At 34.1% G+C, this 18,167-nt stretch overlaps 2 protein-coding genes across 2 annotated transcripts; one reads left to right on the forward strand and one right to left on the reverse strand.

Annotated features, from left to right (window-relative positions):
• Positions 1 to 4,211: 4,211 nt before the first annotated feature.
• Positions 4,212 to 6,931, forward strand: LOC127863260 (uncharacterized). The gene is made up of 3 exons (XM_052402660.1): positions 4,212 to 4,300; positions 5,468 to 5,632; positions 6,635 to 6,931. Exons 1-3 carry the CDS (start codon positions 4,212 to 4,214, stop codon positions 6,756 to 6,758), a joined length of 378 nt encoding a protein of 125 aa, XP_052258620.1. The 3' UTR covers positions 6,759 to 6,931.
• A 4,655-nt stretch (positions 6,932 to 11,586) lies between these two features.
• Positions 11,587 to 16,514, reverse strand: LOC127863261 (uncharacterized). Its single transcript, XM_052402661.1, has 5 exons — positions 16,506 to 16,514; positions 15,908 to 16,025; positions 15,091 to 15,227; positions 14,327 to 14,569; positions 11,587 to 11,868 (listed from the first exon to the last, which is right to left on the reverse strand). The coding sequence occupies exons 1-5, from the start codon at positions 16,512 to 16,514 to the stop codon at positions 11,587 to 11,589; spliced, it is 789 nt and encodes a 262-aa protein (XP_052258621.1).
• Positions 16,515 to 18,167: the final 1,653 nt, after the last annotated feature.

Below are 18,167 nucleotides of genomic sequence, written 5' to 3' on the forward strand. Positions count from 1 at the left end.
CTTGTGGCGTCTAGATAGGCCTTACAAGTTATTAAGTTCTTTTTTTATTTTCAGCACTCCCCTGACGGAGTAACCTTGTTCTTTTAAGGGCAACAAAGCATGAATTGTGTTTAAATTTTCTACCAGTGCACATTAAGGTCTATTTGTATCAAAATTATTTCGTTGGCGAATACACAGACAGCTGAGGTAAATTTAACAAGCCACATTACAGTCATGTGTGTTAAAAAGGAGCGTGACGAGAAATTCTCAGGTTACTTTCTAGTCGCCAAATCTTAATTTTCGCCGTCCAATCGGTTCCTATAATGCTTATGAGGGCGGGGTTCACTGGCGACATATTTTTGATTGACGTCGGTCGATTTAGTAAGCATTTACCGAAGATTGTTTAACAAATAATTATAGTTATACCATTAACGTAATATAAAACGGTATTTAATTCAGTACATTAAAGACAATGTCCGGCATCATCCTCACATCTTCTTACTGTAGTTTTTTTTGAAAAGTTGAAAGCAAATGGTGAGCAATTAAAACCTTATGGCGTGTAAGTTGTGAAAACAACACACTTTAAAGAATCAACGCGGTTACAATTTCATTTCAGTGCATGTATACTTCGCTTTTCTATAGCCATGTGTAAATATTTGCTGATTTTAGTTCCTTCGTACGCATCTAAAAAAAACGTGTTTTTATAAGAGTGCGAAATTGTTGCTGTCATCTGTCAAGTTCCACGAATGAAAAGCGTGCGTGTTGCAACAGACCAGGTGTTGTTACTAAATATAGACGTGCAATTCAGTACCTTTAGTATTTTTTTATGAAAACAGTAAATCGAAATACATGCATACGATGAGAAAGTATTGACGAATTGAAACTATAGAAAAAACACGTTAATTTACGACTTAAACATTGCAGTTACGTTCCTAAAAAATATTGGTGACGGGTGGGAGAGTAGAGATGTCAGTGCATGAAAATGAATAAATTAAAATGGCAATACATTAAATGTAGCATTTAATTTCAGGCGAAATATATTAAATATTTTTTTAATCTGCTTTAATTGAGAAATAAATAACATGCTCGTTGATACCAATACATTTATTATTAGAATTCTGTTGTGGTCATTCTTTGTTAGACTCACCGACTTTTCCTTAGCGCCTTAGATATACGTTGAATTTCTTTTTTCATCTATGTAATCATAAGTGGAGTTTGTGTGAATATGATTATGAAAGATTGTAAATCAATGGCATTTCCGCCTTGATGTTTTTTTTTTCAAAATATCACCACTGTAGACAATTAAAATTAAATTAAATTGGTGTTTGCATTTTTCGTGGCCGTTCGGTTGGCGTACGTAACAAAGTCGAACTTAATGTCCTGTGACTGTAAGTAATATAAAAAAAGTTCAAAGAGCAAACAACGGTAGTGCCTTCGGCGCTTTGATATGCGAAGGCTGTGTAACGCTCTGTTAACAGCAAGGGGAGGTATTTGCTGCGAGTAGTTTGACTTTACCTGACCAATTCATAACATCTGATTCTCAATTTAAAGTATCCTTTAAATAACGTACGATTTAAAACACAGTTTTCTACCTTCTACCGCGATTGTGCTTAAAAAGTTGATGGAAAGCACATACGAACACAACCTTTTTTAATTTAATTTTTTTGCATATTTTGTTCTAAGCAAATACTTAATAACACGATACATGCGTTTGCAAGCTTAGTTATCATCTTTAAACAGTACTTGTTCTTTCCGCATTTAAGATTGTGTAATTATTTTACAGATTGATCACGTGACTATGATGTATCGTGTCTTTTTAAAATTTACTGTTTTTTGCATACATTGTATTCCTTCGCAAAATAACGCATACTTTGTTTATGTTTTCTGTGAGTGTTGGTAAGCTTCGCTCATAAGGATCGTTAAAGATAACATTTTATTGACATTGAATTCAACATCAAACTGAACAACTGAAACAATCTCTACTCACTTACAACGGATCTTTTTTTAAAGTATGAACAACATAAAGTTATTCGCAAACGAACAAATTATAATCCGACCCAGCGTGTGTGTCGTTAAATTGTGTTAGTTATTTATAAACTACCCGTGAAGTCTGCAAATGTGTCGCTTCTACTGTCACTTAAGGCAGAGTGTTTTTTTAACCATATTTACCATTGTGTCAGTGTGTTGTGGAAAAGGAAACGATTGTTTACTTTCAAGATTTATCTATTTATTTCTACTTCTGCCACATCACGACGTTTCAAACTAACGTTGTTATGAAAGCAAACTTTTCTTTAAAATAAAATAAGTTAAAATACCTACGTGAGCAATAAAGCCGCGCTTTAAAGCGATCTGATCGACAGAATATTTTCAATTACTATGCGTAAAGCTTGTACAGCAACTGTCACGGACTAAGGCGTATCAAGCGACTTGTGGTTTCAACTGCATTTTGAAGAGTTATGAATTGTAAATTATTATATTCTTAAAATAAATTTCCATTTAGTTTAATGTCCAGGATTGCGAGATAATTTACATATTTTAATTGAATACATTACGTTCACCCTTAAATTTTATATAGTGTCATTTTAATATTCAGGGTTGCTCATGCGTTAGCGTTTATTTATTTAACCACGTTTTTAAGTGTTTTTTGACATTTAACTTTATATCTTGAGGAAATATAGACTTGTTATGAGTTGTCACAAAATTAAATCTTCAAAGCAAGTCGCAATACTAAACTTACCAGGATCAGATTTTTTTTTAATTTTATAAAATCGTTGCCATGCGCTATAGAAATATTGACTAATTAATTTACAAAATCCGAGTTTTTTAGAACGAACAATACTAGTTTTACAAAGAAATTCAATATATAAACTCTAAAAATTAGGCTAACTATGTTTTGAATTTATAAGAAATACATACATTTACCACAATATAGTGTGTACTTGTTACAGTAATACACGCTTATTATTGCTGACAGGCAATAATTTATTTTTTGTTCAATCAACGTTATGATCTGTTTGAGCCCCTTCGCCAGATTCCTAATTGATATTCGTGTATTATTCTTCGAGGCCAAACAAAATACTCATTTCATTATATGAACGCCATTACGATAAGAAAAGATAAAAAAATCTTTTATTATAGTGACATGTGTTTACGTACAGGTGTTGACAGACATATATACAATGCATAAAAGAACACCCGGCCTTATAGGCCTATAAGTCACCTTAACGGCAGTGTAACATATAACGTGATCATTATTATACAAATGGACAATAAAATATTTGAGCAACATGCTGAGTTCAATGAATAAATTAGAAATAATAATTTCAGGTTTATCCAAGTTAGATCAATATAAGAATAATTTCAGTAGTACTAACATAATCCAATTAAGAAGGCATATTTCTGAATAATATGTAATACGTAGATGGTACTTAAAAGTTCATTTACAATATTATATTATTTTAAAGGGGCCTTTTCACATATTTTGGCATTTGTTTAACTTATTCATTAAATGCTTTATATTGATAAATGTAAACATTGGATCATAAAAGCTCCAGTAAAAAATCAAGAAAAAAAATTAAAAAAAAGGAAAAGAACATTGCCCGCAGCAGGTTTCGAACCAGTGACCCCTGGAGTCCTGCCAGAGTCCTGAAGTAAAAACGCTTTAGCCTACTGAGCTATTCCGCCGAGTACACATGAATGACGTATTTTATACCTTATATAAGTAATCTTCGTAGTTTCACAAAATTTAACGACAAAAACAGAACTCTCCAAATTATTCAATCGTTTCGCGTTGCAACGCTTTATAATTTTTAGGTATTAAAATCGTCAAAAGATGCATATAATGGCTATATTAGAACATGGTTAATGTTCAGTATTACTGTTTCCTCACAAATATCATAACTAAAACGAAAACTTACGAATCTGAAACAACTTTTTTCAATTTTGTCAATTTACCAAAGCGGGAAAAGATCCCTTTAAGTTTAAAATGACACAACTGCATACAACAGATATTTTTACAAATATAACATACTGCTTCTGATATAAAACGCATTAACATTAAATTTCGCACACTTTCTAGGATGACGCTTAACCAACACAATTAATTTATCTTTATTTGATTGACATGTAGTATATTGTTCAGAGATCAAAATATTCCCAAATATAACTGATCTTGTGTTTTCATAAAGAGCACATTCAACAAGAAAATAAGCTTCATCTTCGACCAGTCCACTATGACACAACCTACACCGTCTTTGCTCGGGGGCTTCGCCCACATACCTTCCGGTCTCGACCCTAAGTGGCAGAATTCCGGTTCTGAATTGTGCAAATAAAGCGCGTTCATTTCTTTTTAAGTTCAGTGTAAGGTATTCTTCACAAACAAATTCAGTTTTGAAGGTTCTATATTTTCTTAACTTTGAAACATGTTCATAGTCTCTAGACCAAATTATTGAGTAAAACTGGGTCATGTTTTCTTTAGCTAAATCCATTGGAATGGGACGTTTACGGTTATAATAATCCGTAAGGTTAAGACTAGCCACTACCGTTTTAAAATCACTGCACCAGTTATTGTTATTTGATGAATTGTTGTCCCTATCAAATGCTCGTTTGGTTAATCTATTTTCGTCAAGTTTTACAAGTCTGTTCCAAACCATCTACGGTAAGTGCTCGGTAACCATCCAATTTCACCCAGTACCGCTAATATAGGCGTAAATCTATGTACACCTAAAAAGTACCGTATTGCCCGGTGGTGAACATTTTCTGCTGATTGAAAGTGTTTAAATCCCCAAATGGATGCACAGTAATCCGATATAGGTATCACATAAGAATTGTATAGCTTTTCATAGGTTTTAAGTCCAGCTTGTTTCATATTATGAATTTTATTTAAAATAGACCCGAGAGCTCTCCCGGCACTTTTACATTCAGATTATAACGCAACGTGATGAAAATGTTATGACTGTGAATTTAGTTCTAGATTGGCGGCTGTAGATAATATTATTATTATTAATTTAACCCGATTTATCTTAACAATTGTGGAAATTTACATAATAAAAGTGCACCATTTATTGGTCTATGTTGTACAATTGTTGAACTTTTTTTATTAATATTTAAAAGTGGCCGAAAAGGCATTTAACAACATGAACAACAACAACAACAACAATAAAACGAGATATAAACCAGTTGAACATTCTAAAGTATATTGTATGTAGCATTACATTTATTAATTTAAACATTATGAGTATGAAGTGAACGACTTTCTCGGATAGGTGTGGTAATCATTGTTTATTGTTTCAATATTATAATTTCAAATTATCCCCGGTCTGACGCTTCTATAACATCCGGCTAACAACGATAAATCTTTGAGCGGATGTTAGTATTTTATTTTAATGAGCTTGATACTTTATGCTTGGTAACGGAAAATTGAGTTTATTGAGAGTAAACGAAATAATGTATGCTTCAATAAGTTTATAATTATGTCCTATTATTTCAGAACCACTGCTGACATAGAAGTGTTCCACCAGTTAATTTTGGTGTACTGTGCAAAGAGGTTTGCATATACACCGCCTGTGTACAGAATCCGCAACCTATTGGCAGCTATCGACCACAACTACCACAGCAACAGACCTCTGAAAACCAACAAAGATGGAGAAATAAGGTAAACTGGTTTATATTTAATTATAGCTTTTTATGTCTGTTTAGATGTAACATAATGCAGATGTAAATATGTCAACAAATCAAGAATATATAGTTCTAGTTTTGTCCGTCTCTCTCTTCCCCATAAAACTACTAAACATGTTTACTTCAAATTTCATTGTTTAATAGTAGATGTTGCTTTGTTTTTGTATTTATTCCCTTTTGTTTTATTTTCGTATCCCTTTCTTTTCCAAACCTCAGGAACACTCATTGATTTTCTATGAAACTATAGAAAAAAGAGTTTTTGAACCTTGTTGGAAATAATATGCACATTGTATATCAATATTCCCCTTTAATTGCATTTAATTATAGCAACAGTAAACAAACATTTTGTGTAATTTTGAATAACCTAAAACTGATATCATACCTCTTTCAGTGCTGGAACCGAATTTTGAAGGCCTTTGCAAACAGTTTGGATCCAGATGAGACGCAACGGAACTATTTTCATAGTATTCTTTGAAAAAAAATGGAAGAAAATGCTAATTTTAGACATTCAGCAGACAACATTTTAGCAGACGACAAATTTCCCAGCATGCAAAGGGATACTATCAAATGTTACTCATTTATCAGTCACTGTAGTTGCAAAATGCATTATCGAACAATAAAGATACAATACAGGCAATAAGTACTAAATCTGTTAGTTATTTAAACCAGTATTATCTGTTGAACATAAATTATTGACCATAAGTACTCCATTCCTTTTGCACTATTTGATTATTCAAGAAATTAAATGAGTTTTTTCACTCATTTAATTTAAATTAATTCAGTAAATTGTGTTTTAGAATAATTATGATTTGAAGTATTTACACAAATGCTCATTTTTTTGCACTGATGGCGGATATTTGTGAAAAAGCCTATTGGGGGAACATAGGTCATCTGTGTCAGTTTCCTGCAATAATATTGTTAATACAAATTAGTTAGTTGTCATATTATTTTTTTGGTAATACATTCTTTTTTAACACAGGTATCACAGATGCTACAACAAAAAAAGCAAGCGCTGGTCAGTCTTTCCAGAGAAAGTAGCCAAGACCTATGGCTACGTTCCAGAGATGGCAGAAATGCTGTACAAAAAAACGGATAAAGGATAAAGTAGGAATGGGCAAAAAAATGGTCTTGGAAGAAGGTGATCCAAGAAGACTGGCAAAACACTTGGCCCCAGAATCCCCTCCATCTGCCTCAGCAATTGTTCAGGCCAAACAGACCAGGTTCAAGAGAAAAAGAAATTGAACTGAAAAAAGAAGTACTTGGTACTTTAATTGTTTGAACAGAGCAACAATAATGTTGATATTAGATTTATTGCTAATGATCAATTCTCAATAACATTGATGTCACATGCATTGTCTTTCTGATAAACATTGAGTATGATGTGAGTGAAAAAGTGTATATTTAATAAATTTAAGCACCACCTTTTTATGCCTTCAGATCGAATGATCGGGGTATAATGTTTTTGGCCTGTCTTTCTGTCTGTCATCATTGTATGTGTGTGTCTGTCTGTCATTGTATGTGTGTGTCTGTCATTGTATGTGTGTGTCTGTCCCTAAACTTTAAACTTGGCCATAACTTTTGCAATATTGATGATAGCAACTTGTTATTTGGCATGCGTGTGTATCTTATATAGCTGCATATTTTGAGTGGTGAAAGGTCAAGGTCATCCTGCAAGGTCAAAGGTCAATGTAAAATATATGGGTGGGGGCATTGTGTTTCACAAACACAGCTCTTGTTGAAATATAAAAAGCATGGCAGTTATTGGAATTGGCTAACCTTGCATTTCTAAAAAAAAATATATCAAAGATATTGCGTTTAAATGTTAAAGGCATTTTACCTAAACACATTTGATAAGTGCAGGTTACCCTTAATTTTGCCAGAGCTGTGACTCATTCTCAAGTTTGAAATTTCATTCTTGTTGTTAAAAATCTATTTATCTGAAATCATAAAAAATATTTAGTCATACTTGGATTGCTTGTTCAGGGGAACTTGATACGGCAGGTATCCATCAATGATTTTTACATGGTTATGGCCTTTTTTTGACTTGGACTTTTCATTGTGAACGTTTAAGCCAAGGTCCCTGTCTAGCCAACTGTAAAGTTCTTTGGTTCACATTATGTTATCCACACAAGGGAACACATTTGTCAACGCTAGGTTACCCTACAATTAATGGTCGCCACTTTTTATTTTACACTGGGAAAAGTGGAAGACGCTGGGAGTAGACGGCATTTTTAAAGTTGGTGGCAACCTTAATTAATTGTTGATGTAAGGAGTCCCTATTAGTTAGATTGATTTGATGAAATGGTGTCTAATGATGATGTACCTTCAGTGCATTTTTGTGTTTGAGTTAAGGGGTTTTAAGACCAGAGGGTAAATTATTTTGTGAATAAGGTTCATTGCGAAAGGCATATGCTTTTGGAAGAAGCAGGGGCCCGTCATATCAAACATCCTACGACATTGGCACCATACGATCCAATTTTCAAAGTGCCATAAATATGTAACCGTCACATTTATAATTACTTTTGTTGAACATTTTCAAATTAGCTGTCAAATATCCTTTATATTTCAAACAAACAGATCAAAATAACTTATATTTTAATATTTCAAAATTCAATCGTAAGTTAACCTTGTCGTACTATCTTTGATTAGACAGATCCCAGATTAGCAATAGCTCAGGTGAGTTGTGAATGATATTCATTGGTGTAATGATTTAATATGTTATTAAATATTTCTGCCTGTAATTGACATGATCTACAGTAATTATTTTGTTCTAAAAACAACACATATTTTATCATTTATGTTAGCCTTTATTGTTGTTGCTTGCTGACTGAATACAGAATTAATTGCAATGTATATTTTTCAACCATTGTCTTTTGGTTTCTGTGGAAATGTGTTTATTTTTTTTACATAATTTCATTCAAAATATAACTCAAAAACCGAAGTTCAAACATAGTTACATAGACCATGGCTATCAATTAACATTTTGAACACATGAGCCAAACTTTGGTTGTTCAATCTTTTTGTAAAGATGATAAAATATTTTTTCTTAAAACATTTGAGCGCATCACAAATTTTAGGGGCCAAGGCTACTCAGCTCGAGGTAATATTTATATCCTTGTAGACATTATCAAAAAATAACATACATGTTACGTTTGTTGTAATTTTGTCAAACATTCATCTTGACTTAATACCACAGCATTGAATCTTTGTATGCAGCGTTCCAAAAAAAACTAGATAAAATTACTTAAGTTAGTCAGAAGCAATTGCAAATCAGTTTGATACTGGAATTTTCTGCCTTAAGTTACTGAAATTGCATGTTATTTGTAATGACTGTGCAGATGTACTTATGTAGTGGTTAACATGTTGACATTCTTACTGCCAATAAAAATAAACAAACTTATTTATATGTTGTTTTTTCATTTAATGCATAAAATACTCTATAATAAATATTATATACATGCATCATATGTGTCGCGTTTTGAGAAAACTGGACAAAATGCCTGTGTGTAAAGTGTTGTCCCAGACCGCAGTCCGCACAGGCTAATCGGGGACGACACTTTAACCCTAAACAAGATTTTCGGTAAGAAAGACTTCCTTTAAACAAAAATACCATAAAAGCGGAGTGTTTTTCCAGATTAGCCTATGCCGACTGCTTAGGCTAATCTGGGACGATACTTTACGCACATGCATTATGCCCAGTTTTCTCAGAACGCGACACATATATAAATTGTTCTACCCAGAAATGTTTATCAATTACATAAAAGTTAACACAGTTTGAACACACTGCTATCAATACAACATACATGGACTTATTCACACAGAAAATAGTGTTACTAATTAAATTACAAACAAGTAAAATGGATATACAAAATAAACAAGGAATGTTTGTGAAACATGTCTTCCCCCTAAAATGTCCATACAGCTGTTATATGTTATGTGTTATAAAATTGAAAGGTTAAAATATGACTTTGACCTCTGAACAGAACTAGTTACATGCAACTTCCATACCAAGGTTGAGATTTATTACTAAGACACAATACATATATATATTGAAATTAAAATATGACTTTCACCTTTGGTGTATCAACACTAAACTGGATACTTTTGTCTTGTCATAAACAAAAATTATACAAAATGTGAAGACGGAAAGTCAAACAGAACTTTGCAATATCACTCATAGAAGGGTGTCATATGTCATGTCGATAAACACCGTAATACACATTAAAAATACAATTTTTCTTGACCTTGAAGGTGTCAACGCCAAATTCAATATGGGTCTCATTGTTGAATGCAACACCAATACAGATTATGAAGTGGGACAACAGAACTAATGACCACACTTGGACAAGGCTGTCACAGAAAAAGTTATTAAAATGAACCTGTGACCTTGACTTATGAGGTATCAATGCAAAAATCAGTGTCTTGTTCCAGCGGTATAAAACAACTACACCAAATTCAATAATTAAGTTGCAATAAGAAATTGTGTTAACAACAAAAGAGACTGACCGACGTGAAAGCTTACTGGACCAATGTCTTAGATAGTTTGCAAGTTTACAATCTGACCAGAGACAGACAGTCAACTTAGATAAACATAAAATAAAAATACTTCAACTCTTTCAGTGCGGGAACCGAATTTTGAAGGCCTTTGCAAACAGTTTGGATCCAGATGAGATGACACAGAACGTGGCGTCTCATCAGGATCCAAACTGTTTGCTATTCTGATAGTATTCTTTAAACAAGATGTGTTTGTGAAACACAATGTCCCCCTATATGACGTTTGACCTTGAAGGATGACCTTGACCTTGACCCTTCACCACTCAAAATGTGCAGCTCCATGAGATGCACATGCATGTCAAATATAAAAATGCTAGCTTCAATATTGCAGAAGTTACATTACATGAGCAATTTTGACCCATATATTTGACCTAGAAGGATGTCCTTGACCTTTCACCACTTAAAATGTGCAGCTCCATGAGATACACATGCATGCCAAATATCAAGTTGCTATCTTCAATATTGCAAAAGTATTCATACAATAAGCGATTTGGGCCACATATATTTGACCTCTGACCTGGAAGGATGACTTTGACCTTTCACCACTCAAAATGTGCAGCTCCATGAGATACACATGCATGCCAAATATCAAGTTGTTATCTTCAATATTGCAAAAGTATTCATAAAATGAGCGATTTTGGCCACATATATTTGACCTCTGACCTTGAAAGATGACCTTGACCTTTCACCACTCAAAATGTGCAGCTCCATTAGATACACATGCATACCAAATATCAAGTTGCTATATTCAATATAGCAAAACTTATTGCAAAATGTTAAAGTTGGCGCAAACCAACCAACAGACCAACCAACCAACCAACAGACCAACCAACAGACAGGGCAAAAACAATATGTCCCCACTACAATAGTGGAGGACATAAAAACTCGATGAAAATGCTAATTTTAGAAATTCAGCAGACGACATTTTAGCAGACGACAAATTTCCCAGGATGTAAAGGGTTAACATTATAACATTGGGAGACAAATGTACAAGACAGATAATTTGTATTAATTTTATAATTTACCAAAAATCACTATTATTAATACTTTATTATATTGTTTTATTCGAAATGATAATGTTTCATAAATAAAAAGTTGATGATTTGTTGTTTTGCAAAACATGACAGGGCTTTTTTTCTTGATTTGGGGAAAGGGCATGGCCTTCAATTTAGGAAAAAATTTTTCAACAAAAATGAAAAAGGGGAACACATTTCCCAAAGTAAGCCTTTAATTTGGGGAAAATTGCATGATTTTTTAACGAAATTCCCTTAGGGAAGGGGCCTTTATTAGGCCCTTGTTACAGAAGGAAAACAAGCCCTGCATAACCATAATTCAACCTGATGCCTTTCAAAGCTGTAGGGTTAATGCCACACCTTTTTAAACAAGAAGGGCAGGAACAAAACCCACATAAATTTGGAAGGGGTCAGGGTACTTGTCTCTGATGGCCCAAACACAGCATGATGGTATAACTCTTCTGTTTCCTACTCCAAGCCTTCCATGTGCCCACAGTATATATTGTCTGTAGGCAGCATGTATGTTGGCCTTGTGCGGGTCCTCTTCATCTGCATCATCCAGCAGAAGAATGTCCCTTCGCTGCAGTCTCGCGAGTCTCAGTACTGCAAGGTCCAGCACAAGAACTGTGATGTCTGAAATTAACAACTTGACAATTAATTTCAAAATCATTATTGTGTCATGATTTGTCAACATACACACATGCAATTGTTATTGGTCATTTGTAGCCATTTTAGCTCATAATTTTTTGAGAAAAAAAAATATGAGCTATTGTCATCACCTGAGCGTTGGCGTCCGGTTAAGTTTTGTGTTTAGGTCCACTTTTCTCATATAGACAATCCCAGAAATTGATACCTACCGGATTACCCGCCCCTGAATACTCTCGTGCGCCTCCAAAACGGTACTGAAGAAATAAACATGGACCTATATATGTGTGTATAGGTCCCAACGCAAAACAAGGAAGCGAAACGGTTTTAATAAATATATTTGAGGATTTAAAGAGTTTCTGTTATCGATCTGACAACCACATAATAGTTCGTGTTTTTTTAAATATAAATTACGTAATTAGTAGAAATAAGGTTCATCTGCATTCGTATAAGAGTAATAAAACACAGCATGGACATGGACATGGTGTAGGTCCCTGGCATGAATAATGTCTTGATTGTCATTTAACATGTTATTTAAATGTGACGCGTGATATCTTATCTTAATTTCGCTATCTACACATGTGCAGACGTGTGGTGTCACGGGCAAACCCATAAACGCTTTTAATCCACACTTGGAACATCGTCTCCCATTTAGCGAATTCGTTTGCGCCTTTATCGCTGATGTTTTTTTTTCAAGAGATGTGTGTTGCTGTCATTAATAATCCGTAATCAAAGAAAAATTAATCACTTATTTTTTTTAGCGTAAATTTAGACCGTTTTACGAAAATTTAATAAAGACATACGTTTAGGAAATCTAGAGAACACAATTGGAACTATTTGAGATTATTTAAGGCTCATTATTTTTCATGTTGAACATTTCAATCGTGAATTAAGATGTTATTAATAAAATTTAATAGTATTTCAGGCAACATGTAAAACGTTATTTAAATAATAATATAAGAAAGTTGTAGACAAAAGCTGATATTTCATTTTCAATAAAAAAAGTATGACATATCCTGACATCTTACACAGTTTTGCAAGCGAATTACTCCGATACTTGTTCATTTAAATCACAAAATTCATTCCCTGCTAGATATTTTTGTATTAGCTTGAGAGCGATTTTTAAATAAAAGATTGCTAAAAACCACTTTAGTTTTAAACTAAACTAGATACATAATTTTAATTTAAAAAAAATCTCTACCTGAAATCTTACAGAGTTTCGATATAATAAAGATTTACAGAACAATTTTAGGATCACAAACTTCATTTTGGCTATAGATTTGTAGATTACCTTTAAAATGACACTTACAAGGGAAATACTAATAGAGAAATGGTAACTGTTTAAACAAACAAAGATATGTATTATTCGATAAAAGAATTCGTTCTCAGTCTTTAATCTCACAACGTTTCTTAATGAATATCTCCGGAAAGTATAGAAAGTACGACATTTAATAAGAAATAATATAGGCTTAAACAAAGGCAGATATCAATAAAATTGTCTACATCGACCTTAAATCTATCTAATTAATATCGAAGATCTATAAAAAAAAATGGTCTGAATGGATGTTTCCAATCTTTATATATTGATAGATCTTTGTTAATATCGCCGGCACTATTTACGCTAAAATCACAACGTTTACTTCAGACTTAAGATATTTCTATGCCTTTATAATTATGCTTGAATTATTTTATTCCATAAAGAAATAATTAAATTTTATACAAAAGCATTACTGAAAGGTATTCTTAAAAATGCCAACTCGGCCTTTAACATTACGTGTTGTCACTGAATATTGTTGCAGAGACACATATTTTTTTAATCTATCGTGTATATTTTTTATTTAAATTATATTGATTTACGATGTGATACATATCGACACTTGGCTTCATGTTTCACTTGTTTTCAATCCTACTGTGCGAAGTCATAAAGTACTGTTTATTGGAATGAAGCGGATGTACACTATGATAACGTTGTAATCTGTCAAATTCTTCAGTACCGTTTTCAATCGCGGGTTACGTAATAGCCAATATGGCGGAACCCATATTATCGATTCTGGGATTGTCTATTTATCAAAGCTATTGCATTCAAGACTGGCTGGCATTTTGACAGAATTATGTGACCTTTTTATACAAAGAAAATTGAAAATTTCGTTAAGTTTTGTGTTTTGGTCCACTTTACTCATAAAGTATCATAGCTATTGCTTTCAGACTTGCAACACTCCCTTACTATCATAAGCGGACTGAACATGACAAGTTTCATAACTCTGGTTGGCTTTTGGACGGAATTATTGCCCTTTTTCAACTTAGTAACTTTGAATATTTGGTTCATTCTAAAGTATCAAGGCGATTGCTTTCAAACTTCAAATACTTTCATACTATCATGAGCGATCTGTACCTGGCAAGTTGACATAGAGGTCATGTTCTTTAATCATTAAAACCTTTAGATAACATTTGTCACTTACAGGCAGTAGAGAAAAGCAGTGTCTTGGCTCCTTTTCGCAGCATATTCGCTCTGCCTGGGTTGGCATTTCCCTGCATTTTCCACACACACACCAGTCTGGTGACTCAGCACCCTCAGGTAGATGGTATCCACCTTCACCCCTGGCAACTGGCTTATGAAAGTCCAATATAAGACCAGGGTTCTCATCAAGGATCCCCAATATTATTTCCTCAAGCTGTTCCCTTGGCATGGTCTTCATTTCTTCCTAAAGAAAAGAAAAGAAACTGTAAGAAAATAAACAATAATGTTATAAATAGTAAATAAAATTGGAATATCATTTTTAAAACTAGAAATGCGTCCATAGAACACGGATGCCTTGCTGACTGCCACTGGTAGCAGAAATAGATTACACTTTCCTGATACGCTCCAGACAAAATCCAAGTGCCAGTATTAACACTTTAAAATGGCACTTACTCAAAGAATACAATGTAGTTATATTTTTTTTTGCACTAAACTTCTCTTAAATAAATTCGTATATTCTATGATGTGAAAAGTTAATATCAGTAATTGTTATGCTTCAGGTAAACTAAAAGTATACAAACTTGCAAAAGGCGATAGCTAAAAATCTATAAGAGGTATGGTATGTTTCCTTTGCATTGCACTTCTCCTCAATGATATTTTTCAGTCTAAAAAGTTCATAGACACTATAATTCACAGTTTTTTAGGTTATGCTTATCACAAAACTTGGAGATCAACTACACATATTATGTGCTAGTTAATACTTACTCGAAATCTGTCTTTCCTTGTTTGAATGACAGAAAGGGCAACTTCATCCCTATTTGGATCAGCTTCCCGAACAGATTTTTTGCCTTTTCGGGAAGCCGGACCTTGGCCCTTTCCTCTGCCCCTTCCTCTGCCACGAGCTGAAACATTTTGTTATATTTTTAAAAAATAAATGGATGAACATATTTCTTGATTTTTTTGTGTTTTCTATTTCGTACCAATTGACATACGACAATGTATGTCCTATGTATTTAAAAGTACCTTAAATTTTCTTTAAATTTAAGTTTTCACCTACAAAAAAAACACAACCTAAGTTGTATAGTAATTATTTTTTTTACAAATGATGCATGTAGCAATAATAATTAACTGCTTTTGAATAAAGTTTGAAAAAGTCAAAAGGCATGTGTACAAAATATTTTTTTTTCACGAATTTCAGTATATGGTTAAAACCAGAAGTCGAAATGACCTGCCATTGCCAACTATAAGGGGTCAAAATGAAAATTGTTAGGGTCAAAACACTCAAGTAATTTTAAATGTGTTCTTTTCTGAATGTTTAATATTTTGTTATAGCTTATTTGTCATATTCATGGTTAAAACAATTTCAGAAAAGCATTATTTGTAGCAATAAAGATCATTTCTTGTCCTTTTGGAAGTAAAATGATGTAAAGCTATTTTTGTTCAGGATTAAAAACGGAAAAAAACTGCAGTTTACTTGCATCAAAACGCAGGTTTCTGCTTCAATTGAAATCCCTGTTATTGTCCATAAAATTGACAAAAAGGGCCCACCGCCAAGTTTTTTTAAGCAGCTACCTATATATACCTGGTCGAATTGGGCTCTCTGTGGCACTTGTGCTTGGGGATGCACTTCTTTGCGAGGCTCTCCTTTTTCCTAGACGCACAGGACTGTCAAAAATGCTGTTTGAGCTTGATGATGACGTCTAAAGGGAATATTGAAAGATAACACATTTTAATGCCATTTGAATCAGGTGACCAAACTTTGTGGCACTTGTATTTGTAGAATGCATGCTTCGTCTGACAGCTTTTCTAGTTGTTCATGTACATGTAAAACAGATATTTAATTGCACCAAATTCATGAAACCATATTTATTAATAACCAACTTGCTCTACTTTACGGGTATATAAACGATTTATACAACCGCTAAATTCGACGATGCCTATGAAGAAGCATTTTTCTAGACATAAGAACAGTTGTTTTTTTAAATTCAATGTCCGAAAATATATGGACACCGACGTGAATTGACAGTTGCAATAAGTTTCTTTAAAATAAGTATGTCTGCAAAGTCGCAATTACAATCAAGGCAAAAGTTAAATCAAGAAAATGAAACATAAACTAAAGCAAGTATGCATGATGCAATTCCATGTAAAACAAAATATTGTACAACACAAAAATATCTTACCGAACTCATGTTGGCTTTCTTTGTTTACGAGGAAATTGTGTTGTTTGCCCTACGTCATCAATATATGCGTACTTCACAAAAGAAGCCGAGGAACATCGTAGATCGCGAAAATGTACGGAAATTGCAAAGATGTAAACATTTTTTCAAATTATGAAATTGGTATATCTTCCATAACTCTTGACAACGTTGCACCTAAGCTGTGGTATTATCATTTTTTATGCAAGAGTAACTGAAATGCGTTAAAAAATAGACCAGTCTTTATGCATAATAATTGGATTTGCCACCTTATATGAGGCTTTAAGTATTAAATTTCAAACTTGTAAACTGTTATACCTTTCTGGAATTTACAGAATGAAACATCGAAATTGTTGGTTGTGCCATGCCACGTTGGCAACTCAACGCCAATTTGAGAGGCATGTAAAGACGGTGCAACAGCGTCTTGGAGTGGCGTGCCCATTTTTTAATGTAACCATTTGTCGTGGAAATGATCTTAAACGCCACATCCTTTCTGTGCATCCCGACACAAATGTTCCGGAGACAGCGTTCCATGTCAGGGAGATGGCTTGCTTATAATTCTTCCAGGATGATTTCGTTAAAGTTTATGGACCATCACGTTCAACTGACTGAAGCTTTTGGCAAACTATTTCTTTAGGGTCAAAGAACACTTCCAGCAGTCTATTGGTCTCGCATAGTTCCATTACACATGGGTCTTCTACTGTTGAAGGATAATTTGACTATCATTCATTTTCTTTGAAATTGTCTGATGACATATTTAACCATCCTCTAATCCTGAGACATTGGCCAAAAGGCTGGCTCAGCTGTCACTGTCATACAGTCCCTTTGACGAATTACCAATCCTGTGGATGCAGATAGGGACACCAAAGAAAAAGTCGCTCGAGAAATCGGAGTTGGGGTTGAGCACATAACTTCAATCAAATTCAACCATGTCCCATCTTTCGTCTTGGTATCGGATGATTTGTCAGGTGGATCAACTTTACTTTTGGATGGAGTTTAGATCACAGCTCCTTCTGCGTTTGAAGACATTATGGGCTACCCCGGACAGCTTCTTATCCAGGCCGACTATTTGGAGACAGCCTCTGCAGACGATTCTCTCGCGGCCACTCCGTCGTGCCTGTTGCAACTTCGTCTTCGTCCGTGTCTTCGGTGCCACACATTTCGAGTGTAACTTCACAACCTGCAGCCTGCGTTGAGGTTTCAAGGTCGATTAAGACCCCCATCAAGGCCATCATTAATCATTCAAGACCAACTGTGATTATTTCCAGTGAGAACTCAGAATTTCTGGTGCCAAGTCTTCCCCCAACACCATCAAACCAAATGAGAGCCAAGGAGCTGCTTGCCGTGGGCGCCATGCCTTTGTTTCCTCCAGCCCGGAGAGAGTGGGACCAGGATGAGGCAGTAACATTCCTGGAACCAAACTTTAAATGGCCTCCCAGTGGTTGGAAAGAATGGTCAGCTGATCTAAAATTAAAGCATCCAGAGTTTCAAGCCATGGCAATACTGAAGGCTATGGGATGTCCATTGAAGATAGAACGAGTTGAATTGTTGGCTATGTTCAACTTTCTTGTTTTCCTGGGAGCCTGAGCCCGAGGGCGCCAGTGGACACCAGTATGCTTTCGTGCCATTCAATTTATTTCAAACTGA

Source organism: Dreissena polymorpha, unplaced genomic scaffold, assembly GCF_020536995.1.
Source record: "Dreissena polymorpha isolate Duluth1 unplaced genomic scaffold, UMN_Dpol_1.0 chrUn003, whole genome shotgun sequence".
NCBI lineage: Eukaryota > Metazoa > Mollusca > Bivalvia > Myida > Dreissenidae > Dreissena > Dreissena polymorpha.

Excerpts from the sequence above, each read along its gene's own strand:
- LOC127863261 (XM_052402661.1), bottom strand. Across the intron at positions 15,228-15,907 it reads AGAGAGCCCAATTCGACCAG|CTCGTGGCAGAGGAAGGGGC; the intron begins GTATATATAGGT and ends AAAATGTTTCAG. Across the intron at positions 14,570-15,090 it reads CAAGGAAAGACAGATTTCGA|GAAGAAATGAAGACCATGCC; the intron begins GTAAGTATTAAC and ends TCTTTTCTTTAG.
- LOC127863260 (XM_052402660.1), top strand. The coding sequence starts at position 4,212 with ATGACACAACCTACACCGTCTTTGCTCGGGGGCTTCGCCCACATACCT. Across the intron at positions 4,301-5,467 it reads CAGAATTCCGGTTCTGAATT|AACCACTGCTGACATAGAAG; the intron begins GTGCAAATAAAG and ends CTATTATTTCAG. Across the intron at positions 5,633-6,634 it reads AACAAAGATGGAGAAATAAG|GTATCACAGATGCTACAACA; the intron begins GTAAACTGGTTT and ends TTTTTAACACAG.